The sequence below is a fragment of the Chrysemys picta genome, chromosome 1 (genome assembly GCF_011386835.1).
Source record: "Chrysemys picta bellii isolate R12L10 chromosome 1, ASM1138683v2, whole genome shotgun sequence".
Taxonomy (NCBI): domain Eukaryota; kingdom Metazoa; phylum Chordata; order Testudines; family Emydidae; genus Chrysemys; species Chrysemys picta.
This window is the reverse complement of record NC_088791.1, coordinates 217,986,674-218,013,173: the sequence shown is the minus strand read 5'-3', so window position 1 is coordinate 218,013,173 and position 26,500 is coordinate 217,986,674. Positions and strand designations below refer to the sequence as shown.

The window sequence follows — 26,500 nt, the reverse complement described above, 5'->3', positions numbered from 1 at the left end:
CCAGGCTTTCAGGCTCCCAGATCCATGGCAAGGAACCTGGAAGTCCTGGCCCGGTTGGTCTGCGGCAGACCCTGCAAGCCTGGAGTCCTCAGCTCATGGCATGGGTTCCTCCAGACCCTGGAAGCCCAGGTTCCACAGCAGCCCCTCAGGAAACCAGGGGCAGTGTTCTGTCAGAGCCCTGCCGGCAAGTTAGCAAAAGTTCATTGAATGAGGAATGTTCCTGCTACACTTTTTGGGTGTGACGGATTGGCATTTTCCAGTGAAACTCTGTTCTATATGCAGGCACAGTGATACAATCTTCCTTGTACGCTTGCACCAATGACCCTCAAACCTGATTTCACACATCCCTGCCATTACTGAACCCTGGTCTCCCTGGAACAGAGACTTCCAATCATTCAAAGTTTGGCCCTATTGTGTTGTGGTTTTGGAATATGGATGAAAAGGGACTAGGATGAAACCACCAAACTCCTTTTCACTTGTGCTCTGGGCCAGGATTTGGAACATGGGACTCTACAGGATATGTGGGCTTGATTCACTGCCAGTCTTCTATTAAGTCTTCTACTATTGGAATCTAGTCGGTAGATCCCAATGGTAGAAAGCTTGCGTAGGAGGTTTCTTAAAGTGGCACAAGCAGCCCACATACCTCTCTTTCTCAGGGACCCAGCACTGGCCTGTCTAGTGGGTATGGCAGGAAGGGCCCTGGCCAGGACAAAAGTAGATACACGTATTCAGCAACTTACTGAGCAACTCTCTGAGGGCAGGTCTTCACTAAGGGGGGGGTCGATTTAAGATACGCAAATTCAGCTACGTGAATAGCGTAGCTGAATTCGACCTATCGGAGCCGACTTAGCCCGCTGTGAGGACGGTGGCAAAATTGACCTCCACGGCTCCCTGTCAATGGCGCTTACTCCCACCTCTGCTGGTGGAGTAAGAGCGTCGATTCGGGGATCGATTGTCGCGTCCCGACGAGACGCGATAATTCGATCCCCAAGAGATCGATTTCTACCCGCCGATTCAGGTGGGTAGTGTAGACCTAGCCTGAGGCTAATATGGGACTCTGGGCAATACTAAAGCTCCTCCTCTCTGGCAGAACCTATGGGGAGGGTGGCAGTGGTAATACATCCTACCCTTTCCCAGGGAGGACTCTCTCCTATGGCTTAGCTACCCTCCATGGGTGTAAATGGTGCAATTAGCATTCTGCTGATCCGATGAAGTTGTAATTAACCCACAGAACTTGCTTTCACCAGATATTAATGAAGCAAACAACTTAGCAAAATAACAAACCATTACAGGATGCACCAGTCACTCTAATAATTACAAGAGCTAGGCTTCCCATCAAAAGCTGATGTACTGCTGGCATCGAGGAAAAATCCACCATGTCCAATCTCTTTGCCCAGTGTAAAATATTATTGTAGAATTGGCAGGTTTAATTGTAATATCCAGGAGGTCAGACTAGATGATCTAATGGTCTATTCTGGCCTTAGAATCTACAAATTATTGATGGGTGTCTGAAAAAAACATAGGCTACTGTTGGAAAGATTGTGCCTAACTAGGTGGACAATTGCTGTATTCTGGTTTGGAAGTCACCAAACTCCTTTTTCCTTTATGCACTGAGCATCCTCGCCCACAGGGCCCTACAGCCTAAGTAAGTTATGCCCATAATTCCAAAAACTGTAATAATTTGAAGATGTTTTGCATTTAATAGTCTACATCCCAGGAGCTATTTCTCAGAGCAGTATCACATAAGGAGTAGTCACATAGTATATGGAGACAATGAAACTTGCAGCTCTAAATTAGCCAACAGCTTGGTTATGACAAGGATTGGCAGGGTTATAATGACCAAAGGTTAATTTGGGTTTTGTCTGATAATGGCAAGCATCGCAGCTAGCAGTTGGTGACGTGCACTGCTGGCTGTTTGTGTGACAGTGAAGAGAATCCAAAACAAGGAAAAGAGGGACTAGCCACCAGAACGGGAACCATGAAACTGCTTACAGGTTCAGATTGCACAGTAGACAGAGGCAACACTTTCAGCATGCAATTAACGTATGCTACCTTATTATGGGAAACCTATAAAAACACATATTAGCACCCAAGTACCAAACAAATGATCATCACCGCTATGGCTCTCACTTCACATTTCCAGTCAACACAGCACATCTCTGGACACCTGGCAAATTTTGCAGGCTTGATGCAGGTGAAACTTTCACTGACATCTGTAAGGTCCTCAGGACTCCAGGATTTGCCGAATGTAAATAAACTGCCCAACGCCAGTGCGCTCAGTGGAAATGCACTGTAAAGACTTCCACAGTCTGGAGTTTAAAACTCAAGGTGGTATAACGCGAGGCGTAATTAGGAAGCCAGAAACTTTCTGATGGTAGATCTCCCACTGGAAGTGAAAGTATCCTCATTTCCTCACCCCTCTGGATTATGACTCTTGGTAAAAAGTGCTGTTTCTTTTTGAGTGAACTTCCTCTGCTCTCATGGCACTTCAAGAACTTTTTTTTCTAAAATACTATGTTTTCATTCTTAATGTTCTTAGTTGGTATCATATAGATCCCCATATCCACTTCCCCTTCCCCTTCAGAGATCAGGCTGCATCATGCTCCAATTGAAATCAGTGGTGGGCTTGCTATGGACTTTGGCTGCAATGGAGTTCCTCCCAGGTAAGGTCAGAATCAGTTCTATTGTCTGAGATGCCATTGCTTAAACATCTCCTGTGTTTATCAGAAATAAGAAGTTTTAGTAAAGAAAAGGACACAAACAAGGCTTTTTAAAGATTAATTTACATCTAGCCAAAAAGTACCCTTGGTAAATCAAGAATGGTGTCCCTAGCCTCTTTTTGCGAGAAGCTGGGAATGAGCGACAGGGAATGGATCACTTGATGATTACCTGTTCTGTTCATTCCCTCTGGGGCACCTGGCGTTGGCCACTGTTGGAAGACAGGATACTGGGCTAGATGGACCCTTGGTCTGACCCAGTAGGGCCATTCTTACGTAAGAATTAGAATTTAGGAAAATGAAATGGATACCTGATTGTTTTATAGTACTTCAGCTGTGTTAAAATTATTTGAAAAACCTTAACTTTGCCAGAAGGCCTCGTATTCCCCCAAATGCTGACAACTTCATTTTTCTTTTGTCTCTGATCTATTGCATATTCTTGGATGTACTCTTGCCCTTTAAATCTCTCTTTTAAGCTGATGATTAAAAACACTTAAGCAACTTCCTCCTCCCTCCCCTCTTTCCTTCTCCTCACCTCCCAGTACTGGCATTCAATATCCTTTTCAGAAACGTTTGAATACAAAACTACTTTTCTCACTAGATGAGTTTACATTACTCATTGTTCAGATTACTGGTCCAAAGGTGTTTCTTTCTAACTTTCATCACTGATACTACTGATGAAAACATTTATTATGTGTGCAACTAATATTAACTTGCCAGAGTGGTAATGAAGTTTGTTAAACTTATTCCTTGGTAATAAAATCCAATTAGTATATGAAGGCTGCCTAAAGACGCATTTAAAGGAACACCGTCAATTTTAAAAATCACATTTCAATTTGAAAATTGTATCCTTAATATTGTTACAAGTAACTCTAAAACTCCTGTAACAGTGATCAGAGAAAACAAATGGTCTTGTCTATTTTTTCAGTTTGTTCTCAGTATGTTTTGACAGCACTTCACATGTGTAGTTCATGTCTCTGTTTTGCTGAGGGTGCTGCACTCTTCCCAGACCATGCAAGAGGGTCCATGTTGTTTTGTTTGTGCAGTGCCTAGTACAGTGGGGTTCTGGTCCATGACTAGGGTTCCTAGGTGCTACAATGATACGAATAATTAGTAGTAATACTAGGAACAGCAGCAGCAGAACTGAAACAGAAGGCAAACTGGCAGAAAGCAGGGATGGGTACAAAGAAAGCCAATGTGGCAGAGGAGAGATTGAGATAGGGAAACACTTCCTAAACGTCCCCAAAACCAGGACGTGTGAGAGAGTTTCTCAGCCTATCAGGAATCCTAAAAGATTCCTCACAAAGTGATGAGGAAAAACTGTGCCTGATCCTGGGAGAAAAAGGAGATGTCAGAAATGGCATTGTGCTGCATAGCACAGGCACTAATGATAAATGGACACACAAAGTGTAACCCTGTGACCAGAGCAGGTCATACCTACTTCTGACAGGTTACCTGAGGGGAGAGGCCTGTCTCTTTCTTTGGCAACGCTGGAGAGCTCGTCATGCCAATAAAGTTTCATGGAATGGAAAGAAGGGTTTGGGTGAAGAAACAGGCCTTAGCATATAGGGTGGTATTGCTCTTGGAGCCCAACCAAAAGTCCTTCTAAATATCAAATAGGAGCTGAAAAACACTGGCCCACACCACACAGTTTCTTAAAGCATTTTATTTAAAGTAGTACATGCTATTTAAAGGGAGCTCTGATAGAACATTGAATTTCAAAATGTCAATTTCCAGACGGTCAGCTTGACTAGAGTCGTTCTGAGTGCGTTACCCAGTTCAGATCCTGTTTTGGACCCAGGATATAGTATTTTATCCTGCTCCTATAGAAACCAAAGGCAAAACTTTATCTGAGTTCTAACGGGGCAGGATGAGGCTCACAATGAGTTATACTGGCTATATGGCTTTTCTGGCTTGTGCTTTTTTCCATGGCTTTGATGTGATGAATGAATGTTATTTTCTGCTCTGACCCAGAGACTTGTCCATCTAAGCTGTGAAGTGAGCTTTCTAACAGTGATTACTTTCATTGAGCTAAAATGGATAATTCATGAGAATGGTCTGTCTGTCTGTGACGTGTCTCCTCCATATTTTGCTGAGAATAAAAGAGTGGGCTGTTCATCAGACCAAGGCTCAGTGAAGACACACACCAAACTATGGTCAGGGGGCCACAACTTCATTAAAATAATTTAGCAAAACTATGCCTACAGGCCTCATGTCCTGGCAGCAGTGGAAAGGTGAGGAAGTGACAGCAGCCCAGAGCTGTAATCAGCCTCTTCCCCTTCTTGGGCACTTGAATTGTGAGCAATCCAAATTTTAGCAGATCTGAATAATCCCCCAAATCAAGTGAGCCTACATCATCCTACAGCCTATCTAGGGCCATGGTATCTTACATGTTGCTGGATTGGGAAACCACTGAGCTTTCCAAAGTGATCTTGAGGGGTCCCATGATTACAATCCCCATCACTGTGGGAAGATGAGTTAATGTGTATTCAGTATGAATGGTGGGTGTCCCATCATTCCAGAGGATCCAACCACCTTTCCAGCAATTAATGTAAACAATTACCTGGATTCTAACCTTGCTGCCATCACCCATTGACACAGAAACCAGCCAATTTTCAATCCACATTGTGACATCCAGATTAAAGAGATTGAAGCCAGCACGGTCCTGACTCTCTTATACAATGTAGTACCCTCCCTGCCAAAATAAAATAATAATGCACCAAATCCGTTCTGCTCCTGACTGATATCCTTTCTGGCATAGTCTGATCTTGAGGTCTCTTGTGCCTGTCCACACCAGCTCAAGAGACTTGGACCATACTGATATATTCACAAGGAAAACGGTTTCAATGTGTAACCCACCAGTGAGTGTGTGTTACAGCTCTCCCTCTGTGCTGAATCACAGAGGACACAAGTTATTGCTGCCCACAGCTATAAAAACTTGGCTCTATAGCTCAAGTTATAGGAGTTGTGCTTTTAGCTCTGGAGGTCCCGGGGTCAATCCACGGTGTGTCAGCCAAGAGGAAGGCTGCCGTCACAAATGCATTTAGCTGACATGAATACTTTAACTTGTGTCCATGATCAAATCATTACATTCAGATGAATGATGAGGGCAGTGGGGAGAGGAGGGAATATGTCATTGTTAGAACTTGCTGTGTGGGGTGTTGGTGGATCCCAGTGCACCAGCCATACCACAGGAACTGGCGTCTGACCCAAGGGCAGCTAAGCTGTGATCGTTGTATGTCTAGTGATCCCATTGAAACCCAACCTCTAAACTGTGGATGAGACGGCCAGCAATGTCCCTGTCAAATACAGCTGAGAGACAGCAACACAGAGGCAACGTGGCCATGGTCACGGAATGGGGGACAGAGGAAGAAACCTAGAAATGGTGGGAAGCACATAGTATTAGAAAAGGCCCTAGAAAAAAATGTGGTATCAATAGATACTGCCCCTCTTTAAGAATTTCACTTTGTGCATTTATCATCACTCTTCCACACACAAGAGGGTGTGGGGGCTAGGTACCCTTCCAACATGAGTTGTGTTACCAGGCCCAGGTTAGCTGGAAGGGTGGGTAAATGCACTAGGGAGCCATTTATCCCATGGCTGAGGAAGGGGAAGGTAGAGAAGGAGCAAGATCTGGCTACCTGCAGCAAAGAAGAGACGGTTGAGGCGAACAGTATGAACATGCCTGCATGGCCCTTGCAAGGGGAGAAAGAGAGTCTTGAGCTGCACGAAGCATAGCTAAGGGTGAAGAGCTGGGATAAGGCTGAGCAGGCAGGATACGCAGCAGCAGCTGTGGGGTAAAACCAAAAAAACCCCGTGCTTTTGCCTCTTTTATAGGTGGCCTAATCCAGCGGTTTATCTTGCTGCTTGACAGAGGCACTGGGAATGACCAGTAGCAGCCTCCCTTACAGGGAGCTCATCACTGACTAGTGAATGTTTCAATGCTATCTGGGGATTGGTTTGGTCCCTAGGGCTCTGTTCTTACAATCCAGCACTAGTTTTGTTGTCTGGTGCTCTGTATGGTTTAGAATTCCCCTCCTTGTGTATAAATCACAACTGAAAATATTAACATATTTTGTAGTGGGTTATAAATAATTCTGTGCAGTGAATGAGGCAGGGCTCCTGTAGAAAAAATAGCATGTGATCATGTAATTAAAGACTGTCATAATATATATACACATGGGGGCCAAATTAAGGTTACACAGGCAACCTTAACTGGGAAATTTAACTTTTTAGTGCTTGACTTTGCAACCTTCATGTTTTTTTAGTGGTCACAGGGTGATTGGCCCCTTTTTAAAGGGGGAACAGAGGTCCAGTGCACCTTTGATTCATCAGCCACCTCCAACTTTGGTTTAAGAGAAGGCACCAGGGCCATATAAAAAGGGAGAGAGGAAAGGAGCAGGTCAGAGCTGCTTGAGGATGAAAGGAGAGACCTAGAGACTGGCCCTTTTTATTAATCAGGTGCAGCTGTGGGTGGGGAACTGACATTCCCTGGAAAGACCTGTACTGTCAATAAGGAAGGGGGCATTGTGGCTGTGAGAGCTGGAGTGCCTGTCCCTTTGGAGGTGAGGCAGTAGGAACCTGGGGGGGGAGGAAAGGCCTGCAGAGAAAAAGCCCCGGGAGGTGAAGCTCAGCTGAGAGAGCAAGAAAGAATCCTTCAAAAGGCCCTGAAGCAGGAAGGTGAGGGGAAGGAAACTCCCCTGAGCATAGGTACTGGAACTAGGGGATCAGGTGGTGCTGCTGCACCCCCTGGCTTGAAGTGGTATCCATTATATACAGGATTTACAGTTTGGTTCAATGGCTCTCAGCACCCCCACTATACAAATTGTTCCAGCGCCCCTGCCCCTGAGATGCCCCAGAGTGAGCCAAGGAATGGGGTTTGTGGGGTTCTTTTTGCCTCTGTCTGGAAAACTGGAAAGATTCTGAGTGTGGCAGTGGGTCCTTTGTGGGCTGGGCCAAGCCAGCACCTGACAGTTGTGTGGTGTCACTGTAAAATATAGATTAGTAATATCTTTCCACGCTACTCGTAGATGTTACATTTGGTGATTACATTTGGCTTTCAGAACATCACACTCCAAAATAGAATGTCTTTTGTCAGAAACAATATCTCTTGTTCAACAGACTGAAAATTAGCTTTTCCAGGGGCTCTGCTTTTTCTGCTTCTGGAGTGAGTAGTTCATATTTGAGTTTGGAGAATGTTAGTTCATATTCTGACACACCCGCTTGTATCTTAACCCTTCTGCAACACCCCCATCTCTTGAAAAGGAGCAAAGATTTGCTAGGTAATTCTCTTGGGTAGAGGGGGGAAAAGACCTGACATTTGTTTTTCTTCATATGAGTATTTCACTAGTGCTCACACTGCAGCAGAAATGTGCTGGTCTAGGAGAGGGGAGTAAACTTGTCACTTTACCAGAGTATATTATTATTACTACTGTGGTAGCCCCCAAGGTCCCAGCCAGGATTAGAGCCTGCAGGGGCTGGACACTGTACAGGCAGATGCGGTCCATACCCCTAAGGCTTTACAATGCAGGGGCCTGATTATGCAACGAGCTCTGCCCTGACCTAGGTTACACCTGCAGCAGCTGAAAGATACATTAATCCACTCTAACTTTCCTTACCACACTCACTAAAAAACATCTCTCTAGTCAGTGTCAGGTCCATTTTTAAAGGGGCCCCAGCAACAAAGGACACGCCAGAGGGTTTTATTTTTCCGTTGTGCCTCACTCACACACACTCCTGCCTTGGGAGACTTCAGGAGCTTTCCTTCCCCCTCCCCGCACACATCTTCAAACGGATGTTTTCCGACCTGCTGCCAAGCTGGAAATCGGTCCCAGCCCGGCCTCCCCCCGGCTGGTAAAAATCCCCTTCCCCTGGAGGCATTGGCCGCGCTCCCGCCTGCCCCCAGCCTGGGGCGCCTGCAGTGACTCCCTGTGGTGGAGAGGGGCGATGTCAGTCTCTCCTCCACCTCGCCCCTCCCGCCTCCTCCCCCAGGCTTTCGGCCGATTCCGCTCTCCGGGTTTTCCGCCCGTCCTGTTGCAATCCCCCACCTCTCGGAGCGGCCAGCGCCGTGTGCGAGCGAGGCGGGGAGCTCACCGCCAGGGCAGCTGATGCTCAGAGGAGCGGAGAGCGGGGCTGGGCGCCGGTGACTTCCCCCAGCTGAGGGAGCCGCTCGCAGGCAGAGGACGCCGCCCGTGGCGCGCACCATGGGGGACGCCTGGCCGGCCGGTGCCGGCTGTTAGCAAGTGAAAGCGGACTCGGGAGAGCTCAGCAGCCCGGCGTGTGGGGCTCGCTGGGCGGCGGGGGCTGGGGAGGGCAGAGCGCTGCCGCGATCCGCGCGTGTGTGTGTGTGGCTGGCCGGCGAGCCCCGGGAGCGGCGATGCCCTTCGCCAAGCGGATCGTGGAGCCCCAGTGGCTGTGCCGGCAGCAGCCGGCCGCCTCGCTGCTGGAGGAGAGTTTGGGCTGCCCCGAGCCCCGGGACCAGCCGCACCCGCAGCCCGAGCCGGAGGAGGCTGCCGCCGTGGTGCCCGCGGAGGGGAAGGAGGCTGCGGCGGTGCTGACGATGCTGGATCTCTGCTCGGTCAGTAACGGGGCCCTGGCCCGGATCCTCCGGCAGCTGTCCGACGTGGCCCGGCACGCCTGCACCCTCTTCCAGGAGATCGAGACGGAGCTGCAGCTGGCCCAGCGCAGGGTGCGGGCGCTGCACGGCAAGATCAGCGGTGTGCAAGGGGTGCTGCGCAGCCTGGACCCCAAGCAGGAGGCAGTGCGTGAGTAGCCAGCCGCGCCTCGCCCCCCCCGGGGGGCGCTAAGCCTTGTGTGTGGGGGGGCTCTGTGGGTGTGTGATCGCCTGGAAGTGAAGCCGGGGGGCAGCCGGAGGAGATGGGCTCTGTCCGGGGCGCCTGGAAGGGGGGAGAGGGTTTGGGCGAGAAAAGTTGGTGCTTTAACAAATGAAACCAGGACGGACTTGCTGAGCTGTGAAGCTGAATGAATCGGTGGGGTGCGGGGGGCGCACGCATTTCCTAGACCCTCATCCCAGCTTCGCCCTGCTCCTCCTGGCTGCATCGCCGCCCGAAAAGAAACCAGCCGCTCTGCGAAATGGCCCGAAGTCCCTACCCCCGTCTAGGGGCAGAGGCGACGGGAATTTGCAGGCTGGATCTGCTGGGAGGGGGGGACGGCAGGTGACCTGGCTGTAAAGTTTGGAGGTTCTGAAATGGACCGCTGATTTCAAGGGCGAGAGCATCTGTTTGGCTCGGGAGCGCGGTTGCCTGTTCAACCTGGGGGGTGGTATGGGATGATCTACCAATCGCCTCCTCACCCATCCTAGCCCTGGGCTCGCCATCCCCGCCTCGCTCAGGAGTAGCTGCCTAGAATAAATGAGACCCGGCCGCTTGCGGTGCTGCCAGGCATTGACTATGTGACTGCAAGCACCAGCTGGAGTTGGGTTACGCTTCTCTTGAATTCCTCATGATGAGTAAATACCTGTTCAAGGGGCTGGAAGGTGTGTGGCAAAAAGAGGGGGCCGGGGAGGGGGAAAGAGCCTTGCTTTTAGCGCTGCGGGGATGAAAATGCGTGAATTGGTCAGGCTTGTACTTTCCCCAGCGTTCAGGTCAGGCAGACTCACTTGATTTGCTGATATTGATCAGTGTCAAAGAGAGAGCTCCCCAACCAAGTTGTTTCCGAGTGAATTTATAAACAAACCAATGCGGATCAGTATGTTCCTGGGCGCAGTGTGTGCAACCAGACCATTTCAATAACAAGAAAGATGATGTCAGTGGTTTCTGGCTTACATAAGAAGCTTCCTGACTAGGATTTCTGGGACTGCATAGTCAACAGCGAAGGATTTGACAGGGGATGTTGCGAAGGCCAAAACGATAACTGGGTTCAAAACAGAATTAGATAAGTTAATGGAGGATAGGTCCATCAATGGCTATTAGCCAAGATGGTCAGGGATGCAGTCCCATGCTCTGGGTTCCCTGAACCTCTGACTGCCACATGGTGGGACTGGACCACAGAGCATGGATCACTTGATAATTGCCCTGTTCTGTTCATTCCCTCTGAAGCATCTGGTACTGACCACTATCAGAAGACAGGATACTGGGCTAGATGGATGATTGGTCTGACCCAGTATGGCTGTTCTTATGACAGAGGAGATAATGCAGGATTTATACAAAGGTGCCCAGGGGATTTTTTTCCAGGAATTTCTGATACTTTTCCAACCCCAACCTTCATTTATCCCCTCCCCCCCGCCAGTGAAAATTTCCCTTATCCTTAAGAATATTCCTGACATCCTGCTTAAAATTCTAAGCCCTTAAGTAGAAATAATAAAAATGATAAATATGGGCAGTTTTCAGGGCCATGAAGTCATGAAGTTTGAGGAATGACTTTTGTTTTGAAGAGCAACCCTGAGGAATCCTGAAAAAAATTAGATCTGTTGTGGTCAAGGCAATATTATACTGTTGTTATTAGCAATGAGTGCTTTAATCCTGCTTCCTCTCCAGTCAAAAGCAGTGATAGGCTCTGTACTTCTAACAGCTGTTAATATCTTCAGAATGTGGCTTACGTTAACAACGATTGAATATAACCATTTTCAGACTCTTAGTGATGCGTACATTTCCCAAATATGTGTGAATATGTATTTTTCTTAGGTAAGATTTCTGTCTTAAACTCTGAACTAACACAGTAAAATATATTGAGTGCTTTTCTTCTCTTGCTATCTGTATAAGAGCACTTCTCAGCGAGAAACACGGGGATAGATTTTGCTCTGTTATTCCAGTATGAATCCAGAGTAGCTGCACCAAGTTCAGTGAAGTTACTCCAGTTTATATGGGCTAAATGAGTCTGAAATATTGTCAGTCTTTTAAAAAGATATTTGGAAATGAACATGACATTTTAAAATTCGTTGTCTGATTGTTCTTCTCTCTCTCACTCCTGTGTAAAGTTGGAATTAGCCCCCTTTTGAGTCAATGAACTTTTTGCAGTGATGGTGAACAGAAGCCTGCCATAGGTGTTCAAAACAGATATTTAGGATGAGATGCTCAGCTACAAAGCCCTGTCTGGGATGATTTAGTTGGGAATTGGTCCTGCTTTGAGCAGGGGGTTGGACTAGATGACCTCTTGAGGTCCCTTCCAACCCTGATATTCTATGATTCTATGATCCAGCTGGAGTAAATCAGTGTAGCACCATACTGACTTCAGTGGATTTATGCTGCTATACACCAGCTGAGGATCTGGCCCATGATGTTGAGAGAAGGTTTTCCGTTTCACAGTGAGTACTAATGTATAACTGGGGTGGTTTTTTTGCTTTGATTAGAAATGTGTGGTGTGAAAGAGGATTGTGTAATGAAAGGAGGGGACCAAGTGCTGAAACTAAACCTCTTTGGGCCACATTCTGCTCTCATTTATACCAGTATAAACTCACAGTAACTACATTGAGATCAGAGGAATTACTCTAGATTTGTAGTAGTGTGAGAGCCGGATCTAGCCCTGTCAGGGTTTTTTTCCCCCTCTCTTCCCTCCCCTATGGATTGCATTTATGCAGTTTGTATGCAAATTACAGTATGACACACTGATGTTACATTAGTGTAACTCCATGACCTTCATTAGAGTGTCTGGATTTACCCAAGTGTTGATAAAAAGCAGAATGTGGCTTTTTACCCACATTTTAATAGTGCTAGGTGCGAAATGTTCAGCTTTTTGGGAGGGGAAAGACTTTGCTGATTCTCTCTCCTCACTTCCCCATTCATACACACCCACACCTGGATAGTGAAGCTGTAGAGATCCCCTGGATGACTAGATCGTGTGAATGCTCTTCTGGAGGATCCCAGGGACAATATCCTTACTTCTCATATGTATATACTGTGTCACCATCGACACAGCTACTCATACCTACGTCCCACCTCTCCATATTCATGTACTAGTACCACATATCTTCCCTCCACTCCCCCTGTATATCCTGTATGGTTCATAGACTAATTCACATTACACATTAAAGCACACATCCCATCCTACAGTGCATGAAGATAGCACGTCCAGTTTTTCCATCCACAGACCCTTCCTCATTCATTAGTACTATAGGCAATAAGCAATTGGTTTTTAAACATGGTGGACCAAACTCATCCTTGATATTATTTCACTCAACTCAATGGATGAATTTGGCTCAACTCCATTGAAATCAATGGAGTAATACCAAGGTTGAATTTGGCCCAGTACTTTTAGTATTGGTGTTGGCCATATTTGCTGAGATGCTGTGCAATATGGTATTAGAATCGCAGCTCAAGTACATTTTTAAAAGACTGTTATGTTTAAAAGTATTAGTCTGTCTTGCTACTGTACAAACACTTGGTGTAATAACACACTAATCGCAGCACAATGATTTGAGAATAATACTGTCCTATTATTAGGCTGCTGGCAGAGGTGTTCAAAACATTGAGCAGTGAAGTTTCAGGACCTTTTTCTCTCTTTCCTAATGAACCAGCCAGATTTCATTATGAAGACATCTAGATAATGGGCCAAATCCATCTCTGGAGTATTCCTATTGAAGTCAATAACTATATCAGGTAGTCATTTGACCCAATATATTGACAAGTCAGGTTACCACTGTTGAGGAATCAAAAAGATGAATGGTGCTGTAAAGGGAAAAGTCTCTTAAAACTAGTGTATAATAGCACTGTATATAAGTATTACAGAAAGAAACATTTTTAAACTTGAAGATTTATACATTCTTGTCATAAAATATTTGACTAGGGATCGAAAGACACAGCAGAAAATTTCAAGGACTATATTAGAAGTGACATTTTGTTGGCTTTTATAATAATGCATATCCCCAGTTCTGCAATCTTCTTTGGGCCTTAACTTCTTTGTCTCAGGGTCATTGTTATCTGACTAATAAAGACCTCAGGATTGTTGGGATTTTTGTTTTTAAATTTATCTTGAGCTTTTTTGCTGTGCAGCTGCAATTTTCCTCTCACTTCTGCTTAGAAATGGGGATTGGGAAATTTACCAAGGACCTGTTAGCTAGAGGAATAAACTAGAAATGATGCCCTTCTGCCAGCCTCTAGGTTCAAGGGAAAGATTATCCCTTTCTCCCCACCCCAACCCTAAACACCCCCACTTCACTACTAGGATTCCTATCATAGTCCAGTTCCTGGATCCTGGTTAACTTTCCATCTTTCATGTATGTCTCTGGTTAATAGGGGTCTAAGAAGTTTGAATCCTATCCCACCCTACTGGTGGAAGACAGGAAAGAGCTTTCTCTTTTCCTTCCCTGCCATTCCAAAGTTGGCTATTCTCTACCCTTCTGTCGCTCTCAATTTTTTTTGTCCTACTGCACCAAAAATTGCTGCTGCTGCTAGAGTTTTCCAAAACAAAAGCAAGGTGATAGTGACACAGTTCCTGACAGTCTTCTTATTGCCTACAGCTTTCTGAATAATAGCAATGAAACTGCTGAGAATCTTATTAGTTTTACTGTGTTGTTTATTGAGAAAGCTGTGAGCATCAGTAGAAGCACAAGATCTGTCTGCAGATTCAGGAAAGCAGCAAGGCATCTGTTCATATCTGGAAAAGTTACTTCATAATCACAAGGGCTACAGATGTAACACTTTTTAAAGGAAAGCGTCAATTTTGCAGAAATTGATGATGTAGGCCACCCTACTGGCCAGGGAAGGTTTACTAGTAACCAGCGTTGAGTAGGCAGTAGAGTTTTAAAGTCCTGTGATCTCTGAGAATTCTGTAATTGCTGAGTTTTTATTTTTTTAAAAAACATAAATATTTTATTGAAAATTGAACATCTTTTACAAGTTTAATCTACGAGAGTAGTGCCTCACTTTTTCCTTCTGCGTTTTGCTATATAGCCAGGTTCAGTGCTTTAGCTACCAAGGAACAAGGGAACGCCTTGTGTTACTATGCTTTTCACAAGTTCCTAGGAGCAGCTCTAGAGTGCTACAAGGAGTTTCTTCACTACTTTGGTATTTTTTCCTTTAAAGGGACAGTATCAAGATAAAAATAATATCTTAAATTCTTTACTTGCAAATTTACTGAGTCATTTCTGACATATGCTTATGCAGCTTATTTATTATATTTAACTTGGCTTGGTCACTGGAAATTGACTGGTTAGTTTCACTTTTGCTTTTTGTCAGTTTCACTCTTTTCCCATGTGTTGGTGGGAATGCTGCTGAGTATGGGTTTCCAGCACTGCAATGACATGTTTAATCCACAATGATGATCTGCATGCTCCTTCCCCCACAACACCACCATTGTTTTTTTACAATACCTTTTATTTAGATTTGAAGTGAAGATGATGATAGTGTCTCCTCATTATTATGTTGAAGTCCCAGTTACTGCTGAAATGGAATCTGTAAAGAATCCCCTAAATGAAGTTGTCCTAGAGAGCTTCAGAACGGATATGGTTTGCTTCATTAGAAACCCCAGCCTCTTTAAGGATGGGTGTTTCTTTAAAATAACTTTGGGTGCATACTTTTAAACCATTGAAAAAGCCACAAATAATAGCTATATTTTGCCTTTTGTGAGGTTGAGACAAATGAATTTAGTTAGACTGCAACTCCTTTCTGTGCTCTTCCTATTGTGCTGAGGCATGATAGGAGATTACGAATGGATGACCATCCTGTGTCTTGTATTGCTTCCAATACCAGTAGCCACGATAAAGAATAGATTTTCAGCTGTCCTTAATTCTGTACTCCAATGCTTTTCTGAGTTCAAGACAAACCTGAAACATCTGAATGTAGGGTTTTATGTTTTTTTTTTTTTTGTGCTTTAGGAAAAGCACATTGTTGCAATCTAAGGTATGTGAGGTAGAACAGAGCCTCAATGACTCTCTCTCTCTCTTTTTATTTTATTTAAATCATATGAACTAGAAACTCAGTCTGGGGCCCATAGAAAAACTTGGAAAGAAAAATTGTGCATTGGATGTGATAGCCAATGCCTTCAATATAATGTCTTTCTCTCACACTCAAAAACTGTGAATAATAGAGCACAGTTCTTTGTCCTTCTGGAAATGGACAAGATATCTGTCTCTTTATCAGTTACCTTATTTTTTTAAGTATCAGAGGGGTAGCCGTGTTAGTCTGGATTAGTAAAAAGCGACAGAGTCCTGTGGCACCTTATAGACTAACAGACGTATATGCTCCAATACGTCTGTTAGTCTATAACAGGGGTCAGCAACCTTTCAGAAGGGCTGTGCCGAGTCTTCATTTATTCACTCTCATTTAAGGTTTTGTGTGCCGGTAATACATTTTAACATTTTTAGAAGGTCTCCTTCTATAAGTCTATAATATATAACTAAACTATTATTGTATGTAAAGTAAATAAGGTTTTTAAAATGTGTAAGAAGCTTCATTTAAAATTAAATTAAGATGTACAGCCCCCCGGACCTGTGGCCAGGACCTGGGTAGTGTGAGCCACTGAAAATCAGCTCGCGTGCTGCCTTTGGCATGTGTGCCATAGGTTGCCTACTCCTGGTCTATAAGGTGCCACAGGACTCTTTGTCTTATTTTTTTAGAAAACTTTTCTCTATGGCATTCTTGAGTGCAGTTCTTCAATTAATGCAACATGATCCAACATTATGTATTTCAGTTGATTTCTCTTGTGGTGTGGGAAAGCAGGAGAGTTCCCCCCACTGCTCTGCTTTTTATAGGATTGGAGGGCTGATGTCAAATGAGCAGGGACTGTGGGATTTGGAGAACTGAAATGTTGGTTTGCCTGTTTGTTTTTTGCTAGCGTTGGAACAATTAAAAAATGGAAGAGGAAAACCACGGGGTAAGAGTTTCCGTGCCTTACAATAACATTAGACTGCGCACAGTCATTCAAAAAGAAAAGTAATTGTCTTTGTTTACAAACTAATGATGCAACTTAGTTTCTGAAATAGAGAAAAATATGTAGAGTCAGGTGGAAGGTTTTTTAAACCCATTTTAAGCAATGGGTAGAAACTAATACCAAGGACTCTTACAAAAGCACGTCTGCCGTGATCTTATGCTTTGGAATCTGGGGTTGCCACCTTGACTCACATTGTGTCATATATAACCATCTGTCCTTTTTAAAATAAAACAAAGGAATAAAATTTAGGCCCAATTGAAGTCAATGGAAAAACTCCCATTGACTTCAGTGGTGCTAGGATTTTACCCAAACACTTTACCAGTGAAAATTCAATAACTCATAAATAGCAGAGGAATATGGCTGTTTTGGGGTCTTATTACTAATTGAAGAGCCCTTCTGATGAGAGAGACTGATATATATTAAAAATATTAGGAGTTGGATTCTCATCTCATGCCAGTCATACACCTGGGTAACTCTGTAGACTTTAGTGGAATTAATGGAGCTACTCCTGACTTACACTGTTGTGAAAGGAGAACAGGCCCTATATGTTAATTAGAGATATTGAATGAGGGTCTCAGCTGGTATAAACAGGATAACTCCATTAAGGTCAGTGATGTGACACACATGTAAAACTGGTGTGAGGGGACTTAAATGTATATGTGATTTTATACCAAATGAGGATCTGGCTTGATAACTTGAGTATATGTTTTCATACAGCCTGTAGCTGGTGTCTATTTGAGAATCTTTATAGTTTAATAATGTGGGTAAAACTCTGTGGTCTTTGTGTGTCCTTTTAACATCTTGCTCTTAGTTCTACCTCCTTTCCCCCTTCTGGTGTGATTTATTTATAAAATAGATTGTCTGGGAGCTGGGAAGTGAAGGTAAAAGAGACTGTGGTTACTTAAATTCTTTGTGATGGAGATCATGTGGGAGAGTCAATTAGCTATCTGTTTCCACACATGAAAGATGGGACTTTGATTTCTGGGGGAGGGAAGGGGAAGAGCCTGGAGTGTATCCAAAACCTGTTGACTAGTTCTGAAATGTCCTTGAACTGAGGGAAGGAATTATTGGAAGCAAACATTAATATAAAATATAACGATGCCCCTCAAACACTGCTCTGGCTCAACAAAATCTGATTCTTTGGGGGGTTTTTTTGTGTGTGTGTGTGTGTGGACATTTCTTGCATAGATTTGCCTATTTTGTGATTTTTATATTGTAAGGATCAGATTATGGCTGGCCTTGCATAGATGTGCAAGGATGGGGAGAAGACACAAGAAACTATTCTTTACCATGCTCCCCCGTGTATGAACCAGCCAAAGCTGCTGCCCTGAGTGCAAGGACCAGGAAAGATGTTTTTTCTGAGTGTTGGTGCTGCTAAAGTGGGGCCTCGCTCCTTCCCTCCAAGCTGGCCAGCAAAATGGAGAGTGCAACTTGTTTCAAAGGCACTGCAGGCTCTGCTCTGGCATAGCTTTCTCCAGCACCCCTGGAAATACTGTACCTGAGACAAGCAGAGATCCCCAGAATTCCCACGTATGCAGAGCTTCTCCAGCCCCACCCTCACCCAGTCCGGCTTGTGGTTTAGCAGCCAAACAGCACCAACCTAGCCCTAGTTATTTACTTGCTAGAACAAAGATAGCGTGAATGCGTTCTCCAGGAGAGTTTCCTTTTAATTGTTTGCTCAGTGCAGGTCGCAGCGCTCACCTGATAGACAACTTTGAATGGTGCAAATGCGGTGAAGTGGAGCGACTCAGTTGATGGGAATCAATTAAAAGCAGAATGTTAACGTTTTGTCAGTCACCATCTCGTATGCTGGGATACATAAGAGTAATTCACCTCATGGCTATGCTGCTATCCCCTTATTGTACATTAGGTAATGTTACTCCACAGTTCATTAGGGCCGGCTGAAGGTGTGAAGGAGTCTCTAAGTGAAAGTTGCTGTGGACGCATCGGTGCCCACTCGCTGCCCTCCATGCACAATCATTGTGCAGTGAGGGTAACGAGCTGCTTTGTACCTGGAGAAGGCTGCTCTACCATACGTCCGCCCCTTTTAAAGGTAAGACTGGACGTGGGAGAACCAGGTGAGGAGGAAAAAGACCTTTACGGAGATGAAGTAGATTAAGAAATCTGTGAATTAAATGCAAATGCTCCCCCAAATGAGGATGATTCTTCAACTGCATTGGGGAATTCCTTCATTCTTCAAATATTCTTTACTACTTTGGGGGCTCCAGTGCTGATAGATCCAGGGCATGGTCCCCATCTGTTATCCCACCCCCTGCAGTCCTGGCACCGACCCTGTCAAAGACTCTCTCTATCTTTTCCATAATTTGAAGGATTACCACTTCATGGTGCCCATTGATCTTTAATGGCAATGTTTTGGTGTCTGAAGTGGAGGAAATATGATCAGCTTGCGAGAATATTTTTGACAGCAGAAGTGCACAGTTGTGGGGTCTTCTGAGTCAGAGGGCTGGGCTTTTCATAAACCTGTGTTTCAGATCACTTGCAATCTCCATGTAATTGGAGTTTGACACCAGAAGCTCTATTGGAGCGACTTCAGCGATTAGCCTGGGAAGAGGGGAACTTTTTCTGTGTTACTGAGTGTGTTTTGGAGGCAGAGTGGGAATTTCTTTCCTTCTTTTGATGTATTAGCATCAAAAGAGTCTTAGCTTCATTCCTAATTGCTTCTAGATTTTTAATTTATATACCAGTATGTAAGTAACTGCATGAAGAGATAGCCGTTCAAAAAGGCACGGTTTATAGCATGATTAAAATAAAAGATAGCATCCAGCGTATGCTGCTGTAGTTGAAATATCTCCCCCGAAGACTTTTAGTTTACGTTCTCATTATAACTAACCGCTTCTAATGCACTGCCTGTTTTAACAACTGGCATGTTTTTAGGATGGATGTTATGGCAGATATACTCCCACCATATTTTAACTTGAGACTTTAAACTGTTGTATCTGTGTATTTGACAATTCTTTTTATACATCTCAGATTCCTCTCCCTTCCCTCGCTCTTTTTCCCCTAAACTTCCTTTTTTTAAAGAGGTGTGGAGGAAAGCAGGAAGGAATTGAAATCTCATGAAGAAGCTGGTATAATTACATTAGGAGTTGTGTACTTGGAACTCTGCTATAGTCAATGAACACTGCATGAATCTGCAACGTATTTCTCAGCACAAGGTGATACTTTATTTTTTATATATATAGGATCACTGTAATTCTTACAAAGCCACTTAGGTTTCCTTTTTGCTTTCAGTTGGAGGGATAGTTGGACTTTGAACTGTAGCCATTCAGCGTATGGCACTGAGAAAGTGCTGAGAAGCTGTCCTGTTAACAACATGTGCATGTGATTAAGACCAATGAGCATGGGGTTGTGTGTTGTACTAAAAATAGTCATAACTTGTCAATTCTTTCCACTTCCCTCCCTAAAGTTTATTGTTTAGAAGTAGCTTTAAGTTGGGAGCTCAATCCTGCAGCATGTAGATCTGTAACTTTCAGTCATTTCAAGATCAGCCTATTGCTATACCAAGAAGGAAACACAGAGACTGTTTTAGCCAACTGCTTTGTACGCTCGGAGCTTGAGTAGCTTTGAATGCAAAAACATGGTCTTTCTGCAGGGATCACCGTTTTATTTATTTGTATTTTGTGTCTTCTGATGCTGTAGCGTACAATACCTGATACGATTGCTGAGTGCTAAAGTTTGTTGATAATAAAAGTGAGGTAGTCAGCAATAAAAATAAATCGCTGTATTAAAAGTGAGCCTGAGTAGCAACATGTTGTAACCTAATATCCATATTTATCTATTCCCAGCATCTGATAAAATCAGATAACTTGATTTTTTATTTTAAGCAAAAATTGCTGTGGTGTAAATCACAGATGCTCTGTGTGGCTGGGATAGAGATGAAATAGGTAGAGCCCTGCAAATTTGCTGATATCTGTTTTATATCCATGGACCATGTTTGTGGATTGGATGCAGATGCAATTTTGTATCCGCGCAGGGCTCTAGAAATAAGACTGGATCCGAACAGAAGGCAATAATCAGCTTCCCACCTTTTCCCCCAACCCCACTCCTCCCATGGTTATTTATCTGACCCAAAGGAAGGGGAAAGGCAGGTCTCAGCATAAACAGGTTCCCTTCCCTAGTGGACCGTGGTTTCTGGTGAAGTGCTAAGTGCAGCAGAGCAGGCAGAAGATGCACATTAAATCAGTTACTAGACCATGCATAAAGGTGCTGAGAAAAGAGTGCACCTCTCAGGTGAACCACTAGATTCCCAGGGGGAACCGGTACTCCGCATTCATGGAGCTTGCCTTTGAACTCACAAAACTGAGGATAATCCTGAGTTCTTGGTAAATGGATTTTGCTCGAGGTTGCAGGAGATGGAATGCACGTGCTCTTCCCCATCTGCCCCATACTACATTGCTTGGCAGCTGCTGTCCCAGCCTCTGGCACAAATGCAGCTCCAATTGGTCACTCTATATCACAGTGTTTGAAGCCATCAGAGATTCCCTCTCTTAGCATGTAGAGGGTGTGGGAGACCTCCTGCATGGTCATTCCACTTGCATATAACCTGTGGAGTTGCTGTGGGAATTCAGGGGCATGGAGAGCTTTGCCCAGGCTCAACAAGCCAAGGGTAAGTTTCACCCATAGGACAGATCATTCTGTCAACATTGTCTTTTTTTCCATTCTGTCTCACCTCCCAGAATTACTGGGTTTGTTAACTAGTTTCCATCTAAAATCATTTTTTGTCTTCTATGCACTTCCTTTAGGGGCTAGCTTTGGCCCTTCCTACCACCTTGACTCCCTCCTTCCCTGCATCTTCAGTGCTGCATTTCTCAGGAGACAGAGGCATAACTTCTGCACTGCATCTCTGACTTAGTGGTAGAGGCAACCCCTCCTCCCCCACCTTACTATGGACAGGAGCGGTGATACTAATTTTTATTAGTGTGGTTTATTCTCCATTGATTATCTTTTAATGTGTTGCTGTCTTGTTCAGGTAATAAACTGCTGAAAACTTCCTAAGGTTTAATTTAAACCAAACCAAGCCTGCTTCTAATGGATGTTGTAAATGGATTATTGTCCTTAGCACATTAAAAGCTTTGTGCGTTAAGTTCCTTCATTTTAAGGGTGCAGTATATCTTGTTGCAATGCTCTCCAGTACTCGATCTCATTGCAGGCTTAAATCAAGGAGGGGAAATCAACTAACCTAACAACTTAAATTACAAATCAATTATTTTGGGGGGGCTTCAGCAGTATTCCTAATTTATATTATACTTTGGGTTTGATCCTGCCTTGATGCACCCCTGTACAGACAAACAGTGGGATAATCTGGAGTTTGGATGTAATAACCTGCAGGCTGCTGTTTGGATGAAGTGCTCTGCTATAAGCAATGGGAATTGGGCCCAGTAAGTATAAGAGATGCATAACTGTCATATGTGCTCAACTTTCCCCCAAATGTGATGTGATGTGAACCAGAATAAAAAGACGTAGCACCATGCACCAGTTATCTGCATTCTGTCATCTGTACGGACATTAAACAAATACGTATCTTCAACCAAACCTGGTGTAAGTCCATTAAATTGAGTTACATTGGCAAAGAATTTGACCCCTCATGTCATGTAGCTTATTTAGTACACAAGATGGAATAACCAATGCCCTTGAACCTCCTATAGCAGTGTCCTCACTTAGGGAGGTATCTGTCTATATCCTAAATCAACAATCCAGACATAAAATCTAGGATGGGGTATCATGTGGAATTGTGGAAAGGCTCCTTGAGGAAGAATGTTGGGCCCATAAATTAACGAATGGATTACAGCTACCTCTGACAGGTGTAATATGGATAATGTTCATTATGTAATAATCCAGGTGTAATTTAATACAAATTATTAATGTACATTAGCAATAATAATTTATCTAGCTGTTCCACAGCTCGGTCTTAACCAATTTCCTTTCGGTTATGTTCTAAATGAAATATTAGAGGGAGCTACAAAATGTTGCAACCCTTAGTGATTTTTCTTGGAGCCTAGCCCCTGGGTGACAGTAAACACGACTTGATGGAGGCGTTAGCATAGCAATTACATTATTGTGATGTGAGACATCATGGTACATGTGGTCCTATGGCTCCTTCATCATCTAATTGTCTATTGGACCCTCTTTCCAATTGATAGACTAGACTAATGCAGGGCCACCAGCTCTGTGCGTATGTGTGCACACATACATAATGGGAAAGTATATAAGAAAGAAATGAGTATGGGCAGAGGACATCATGTAAAGGCAAAAGGCTTCAGAACATTGATCATATATATGATCATGTATATAGGGAAGAAGAATTCTTATCATAGCCACACCAGCAACTACTGATGCAAACAAAAAGGCCAAGATACAGAATAAGTTCCACTGTTCAAATAAAGCAAAGATTAATCTCTCTCTAATTTTTTTAGCTCCACATATTTCATCAAATGGTCAGAGTTTGGTACAATGTTGTGTCTCGGTCAGTCTTTTAAGATAGCTCATTTGCTGTACAATATTTATTTTCTTGTTTTTAAAAAACTAGAACAAGTTTTATAATGAAGCAAGTTATGGACTGACAATGCCAAAGCTTTAGAGTCAATGTGATCCTGTGGATTGATGTGTGGATGCAAACCAACAGTACTGGAAAATTGTATTGTACTGGAAAATTGTGGGGCATAGCCTACTATGTGTGCAAAAATGGTGGTATGGCTCATTTCTGGGCAGCGCCTGCAGGCTGATCTGAGGACTGGCATGGTAATAAGTTTCTTTTTGATCTCAGAGCCACAGATAAATCTGTGTGCCTGTTTGAGGAGAGGTGAAGGAGAATATTATGAAATGTAAAGGGAGAAGAGTATCTGCACTTGAATATGCTCAATTATATACTGCAGTTGAGGCTGGCCTAAATATGCTGAGTTGATAGTGATGTTGAGGAATCTCTCCTACTGGATGTAATGGACAATCAGGCTTATTGTGTGGAGACTTGGGGGTAGTGGTTTTGGTTGTGATTGTAGTTTAGATGTGTTAATTTAAGCACCTCTCCATTGAATATATTACCCAAATTATATCGCAGCAACTGACTGAAAAATGAAATAAAGAGCAAGGTAACCTTGACCGTTTAACACCTCACCCAGTGAAATAACAGTACTAGCTACTTTGTGAAATTAATTCTCCAGGGAGAGGGAGAGAAGAACTGTATGCAAACTGACGTAAGTCAATGGCATAATTCTGAGATTCACTGAAGGCAGGTTATATTTATAATTGCAAAAAATATGAGGCTATGCCCTTTAGTTTGTTCCTTTGTAAATAGAGTTGAGCCTTAGGCCAGGTCTACACTTTAGACCTATATCAGTATAACTATGTTGCTCAGGGTGTGAGAAATCCGCATCCTTGAGTGACATAGTTATACCTGCCTAACCCTCCGTGTAGACAGTGCTGTGTTGTTGGGAGAACTTCTACCGCTGACATAGCTGCAGTCTCTCGGGGAGGTGGATTAACTACTCCCATTGGCATAGTACCATCTTAACAGTGCAGCTGTGTTGCTGTAGTGCTGTGCGTGAAGACAAGCTCTTAGTCTTGTCATCTGTATATCGATAGATACAGCTACATTCTGGCCTCTTTTGCTACATGCCTGTAGCACGTTCTTTTGTAGCTTCTTGATTTCAGTGGCATAAGCCAGATGGGCAAATGCCTAGGGCTGAATGATGGATTGCATATCACATAAATATCCCAATAGTGAAGCTAGAGCTCATGTGAATCAAGGTTTGGTCAGGATTTCAGGGCATAGGCAGGATGATTCTGCTACCTCAGTCTTTTCTTCAGACCATTTTTATTGGTTTTGAGGATTTAAACTCAAACATACCAAAGAATATCATCATCTGCAGGCATGAATATCTATCTGCATGTGTGCTACTCATTAATTTTAGTAGGATTTGCATAAAATCTTGTGCAGCAAGATGGGAGCCCTCTCTCGCCTTTAAAATACATAAAGCCATTTCCCTTCTCTTTTCAATATCTTAGCTGTAGATCCAGTTGGGATTCTAGGAGTGGCCAGCCCCTGGCTTTGTAAGCCCTGATCCTGCAGTGATCCTGCCTGTGGGGTCCCCTGGAAGTGGAACACAGCACGGTGCTGCCCGTACGGCATGGTGCTGACCATGCAGCATACACTTCAAGATTGGAACCAAAGATACCAAGTTCTGTCCTGAGAAGACACTTTAGTGCCATTTCTGTAGAAAGTACTTCCCCTTTCTGCTGCGTTACACTGCTGGTCCTAGGCAGATTGTGTTTGCTGTTGTTAATGCAGTTCCTGAGATTTGCAGATCTTGACCTCTTTCTGTCTGCTGCATCCTTAAAACCCAGTTGCCTTTTTGAGAGGTGGCTGGTTCCAATGAGAATAACTTGTTGGCAGTGCATGATGCCTTCCTTCTGGGCTGTTGATTCTGTGAAAGGATTGTTTCAGGGAGGGGCGGAGGAAGGTGTGTGTGGGAGGAATGGAGTGGGTGATGAAGAGGCTGTGTGGCGGTGAATGGGCTTTTGGTAAAGCATTGATTCTAGAAGCTGTCCTGCAGGCTGTTTAAAAGCACTCCGATGCTGCAGTCTTTTGCCTTATGCTTTCCAAAGGCCCGATTTGAGGGGTGGTGCTTATCTTTAAGTAGCTGGATCACAAGGAGATCATTGTTCTCTTGGGCGCTGCGTAATTTTGCTTTGAAAGAAAGTTTAGTTGTATGTGCTGGGATAAGGGACACAAAGATTCAGTATAACGTTGGGCTGGGATGCATTGTGTTTGCATCGTATAGGAAAAAAATTGCAAATGTTGGGCAAGTTTCATCCGTGGAGTAATTCCATTAACTTCAATAGATTATCCCAGGGAGAAATTTGGCCCAATGCCTCTACTGCTAATGCCAGAGAAGTTCCGATCTGTGGAATCTCACTTTAAATGAGATTCTCTTTATATTGTACATGCTGGCTGTTAGCACTAGATATTGTATAGCTAATTAAGGGTGAAAGTCAGCACTTGAGTGCTGCATGGCCTTGTACTGGCCCAAGTCCCACTTAAGTTTTTCAAATCAAAACTCAAGTGAGACATAAGTACCTAGCCCATATTGCAAGGGGTGACTATCACCCTAACTGCGTAAATGCTGAGTTTACCATTGTCAAACTCGCATACCAAACAAGCTTTAAAAAGTAGTCACGTTTTCTGATCTGATATAAAATTAGATTGTTCATCTCATCCCAGGTTTCAGAGTAGCAGCCGTGTTAGTCTGTATCCGCAAAAAGAACAGGAGTACTTGTGGCACCTTAGAGACTAACAAATTTATTAGAGCATAAGCTTTCGTGGACTACAGCCCACTTCTTCGGATGCATACCATCTCATCTCATCCCAGGCGCCCATTGAAGCCTGCCTTATTCTGACACAGCGGCGATGACAGCTAGATTACATTTGGAAACACCATAGTGCTATTTACTAGAGCCTGTTTCATGCCAATGAGCAACAATTATTTATTACAAGAAAATGTGGAAAGCTGCTACCTTTGTGGCCTAAACTGCCACCAGTAAGTGTGACTTTCAATGAAAACTTGGGGCCCAAACCCTACAAGGCACTGGTTGCTTCCCAGGGAATGCTGAGCATATTCAGCTCTACAACGGGCTGGGGAGGAAGGCTGGTCTAGTGGCTAGGACTTGGGAGACCTGTGTTCAGTTCCCTGCTCTGCTAGAGACTTGCTGTGTGATCTTGGACAAGGCTCAGGCTTGGGGCATGGTGTACGCTCCCAGGTTATGCCGGTATAGCTGTGTCGGTTAGGGATGTGGGTTTGTTTTAAATCTGTCATAGCAATGGCAGCAAAAGCTAGTGGAGATGTCATTATACTTACCAGAAAGTCACTTACCTGGTATAGCTTATTTTGCTCGGGGAACAAGTGTAACCTATACTAAGAAAAAGACTGTTTTGCTGGCATAAG

At 44.0% G+C, this 26,500-nt stretch overlaps 1 protein-coding gene across 3 annotated transcripts in view; it reads left to right on the top strand.

Moving 5' to 3' along the window:
* The first annotated feature begins 8,719 nt into the window (after window positions 1-8,719).
* The window catches only part of NHS (NHS actin remodeling regulator), a 345,061-nt gene continuing 327,280 nt past the window's right edge, over window positions 8,720-26,500 (top strand). For 2 of the 3 annotated variants that reach the window (XM_065580125.1, XM_065580121.1), the window contains exon 1: window positions 8,723-9,481. In XM_065580125.1, coding sequence (XP_065436197.1) covers window positions 9,094-9,481 — 388 coding nt within the window. In that variant the 5' untranslated portion in view covers window positions 8,723-9,093. Of the gene's footprint in view, window positions 9,482-26,500 lie in introns of all 3 variants that reach the window. The other variant, XR_010597277.1, reaches the window with a different exon arrangement.